The sequence below is a fragment of the Carassius auratus genome, chromosome 6 (genome assembly GCF_003368295.1).
Source record: "Carassius auratus strain Wakin chromosome 6, ASM336829v1, whole genome shotgun sequence".
NCBI lineage: Eukaryota > Metazoa > Chordata > Actinopteri > Cypriniformes > Cyprinidae > Carassius > Carassius auratus.
In genome coordinates, this window is record NC_039248.1 from 23409679 (window position 1) to 23411779 (window position 2101).

At 33.4% G+C, this 2101-nt stretch overlaps 1 protein-coding gene across 1 annotated transcript in view; it reads left to right on the forward strand.

Annotated features, from left to right (window-relative positions):
* LOC113101893 (N-terminal EF-hand calcium-binding protein 1-like) overlaps nucleotides 1-893 on the forward strand; it is a 34376-nt gene extending 33483 nt beyond the window's left edge. The window contains exons 12-13 of the mRNA XM_026265697.1: nucleotides 472-563; nucleotides 692-893. Of these exons, the coding sequence (XP_026121482.1) occupies nucleotides 472-563; nucleotides 692-720 (121 nt within the window). The 3' untranslated portion in view covers nucleotides 721-893. The remainder of the gene's footprint in view (nucleotides 1-471; nucleotides 564-691) is intronic.
* The last annotated feature ends 1208 nt before the right edge of the window (nucleotides 894-2101 follow it).

Consider the following 2101-nt stretch of genomic DNA (forward strand, 5'->3'; position numbering starts at 1 on the left):
AAAAATGAAGATTTGCTGAAAATGTGCTCATCCTCAGGTTGTTTCTTAATCAGATTTATTGAAATGTAGCATTGCATCAGTGTCTCATCAATGGATGCTCTATAGTGAATGGGTGCCGTCAGAATGAGAGTCCAAACAACTGATAAAAACATATCCACAAGTAATCCACAAAACTCCAGTCTGTCAGTTAACATCTAATGTTGTGTGGACCGTTGTGATGATTTTATCAGCTCTCATTCCGACGGCACCCATTCACTGCAGAGCATCCGTCGCTGAGACACTGATGCAATGCTACATTTCTCCAAATCTGAGGAAGGAACAAACAAATCTGTCACATTTTAATTCCTGGCTGAACTAGATGTTACTCTGAACGGCCGGCTAGATGTTTTCATCTGGAGGATGTTGTTGATTATATCATCTCATAATGTGAGCTGGATTGTTTCTCCTGACGTCGGTCGTCTCTCTCTGCAGTTATTTGCAGTCTGACGCCAGTAAGATGTTCCAGCGCTGCATCATAGACATGCTGGAGGATCCAGAGATCGTCTCCACCATGCTCATGCCAGGTAAGAGCGTGCATTATTAGTAAAGCCGAATGCATCTGTCTCAGGAATTAAACACGAAATCCAGAGCTGAAAAGCACTGGCTGATGATGCTTCATCTGTCTAATATCTACCTGTTTGTTTTCTCACAGCGTCCTGGTGGATCATGACAAACAACTAACAGCAGCAAGAAACTAAATTAATAAGTAAACCTAAAAAAAATCTAATGAATCATCGTGTTGCATTTTATAAAGTAATGTCTGATTTCCGATAGCTCACTGAAAACAAAACTCGTTACACAGGGTTGTGCATCATTCAGAACTGAATTCAGATGCTTTTTCATTTCCAGTTCAGTTTTTCTGAATTTGCATCGACTTAGATGCAGCAGAAGTGTTTTAAATAATTTATTTCATTATTATTTAATTCTTGAGTTGATTACGTTTTTAACTTTTGAAAGGAATCCAGAAACGTTTGTCAAGGTATAATCATTTATTTTGTTATTTTATTATTGAGTAATTTTAAATTGTATTAAAATAAAATGTATTTTATTAAAATTAAATTAATTGACTACTTTTCCTTTTCTGGGCTATAGTGGATGCACACTTAATTTCACAGGAATTATAATATCTGAAGATTAATTTTTTGATGCTAATGTTTATTTTTAAAGTATTATTTTTAATTTGCCTGATGGACAATTTTGTGATAAATCTTTTAATTGTTTTGAAAATTGTAACTCAGTTTAGCAAAATATGTCTGATCAGTTAAAAGAAAAAATAAATGTAAATAGACATAATTAGCCAAAAATATTATTGTAAATATTTATGTTTTAGAGCTTATGTTGTTTCGAGCTTTAATTAAATTCTTCTGTCTTCAGTTTCTTGGGAGTTGAAGTGCAGTAGATTCTCATTTCAGCATTCGGTTCAGTTCAGATTCACACTCATGAAGGGAAAGGATCTGAATCTTCAGCTCTAAATCCTGCTCAACTCGATGCTAACAGGCATGGGTCTAATATCCTCGCATGTACAGAAAACCAAAGTGTATTTTGCTCCTTCCCGTTACGAAGCTTTTAAAGCCAGTAGCTTTGATGCAGATACAGCGAATCTCAGAGAAAAACACCATGAAGAAAAACAAGAATTCATGTCTTCTTGTAAATTATTAAGATAACATTAATAAACTGATCTGCTACTTGAGTCTAACACCTTTAAAGTCTTTTATTTCTCTGGATAGGAGAACGCCGATAGAAGGAAGAATGAACTTATTTCTCAACAGAAGTCGAGTGTGAATAGAATAGAAATTTAATGAATAAAGTACAGCTTTGTTATTTCTCTGTAAACCTTCCTGAAGGTGTTTAAAGGACTAGTTCACCCAAACTAATCGCCATCATTTGCTCACAATCATGTTGTTTCAAACTTGTACACTAAACATGTTTAGGTACTCAGATTTTTTTTATTTATATTTATTTAAAATACAACTGCAAAAAATATATTTGCTTAAATATAATATATTTTCTGACCAAATATTCTTTGATAATTAATTTCATATTTATATATATATATATATAT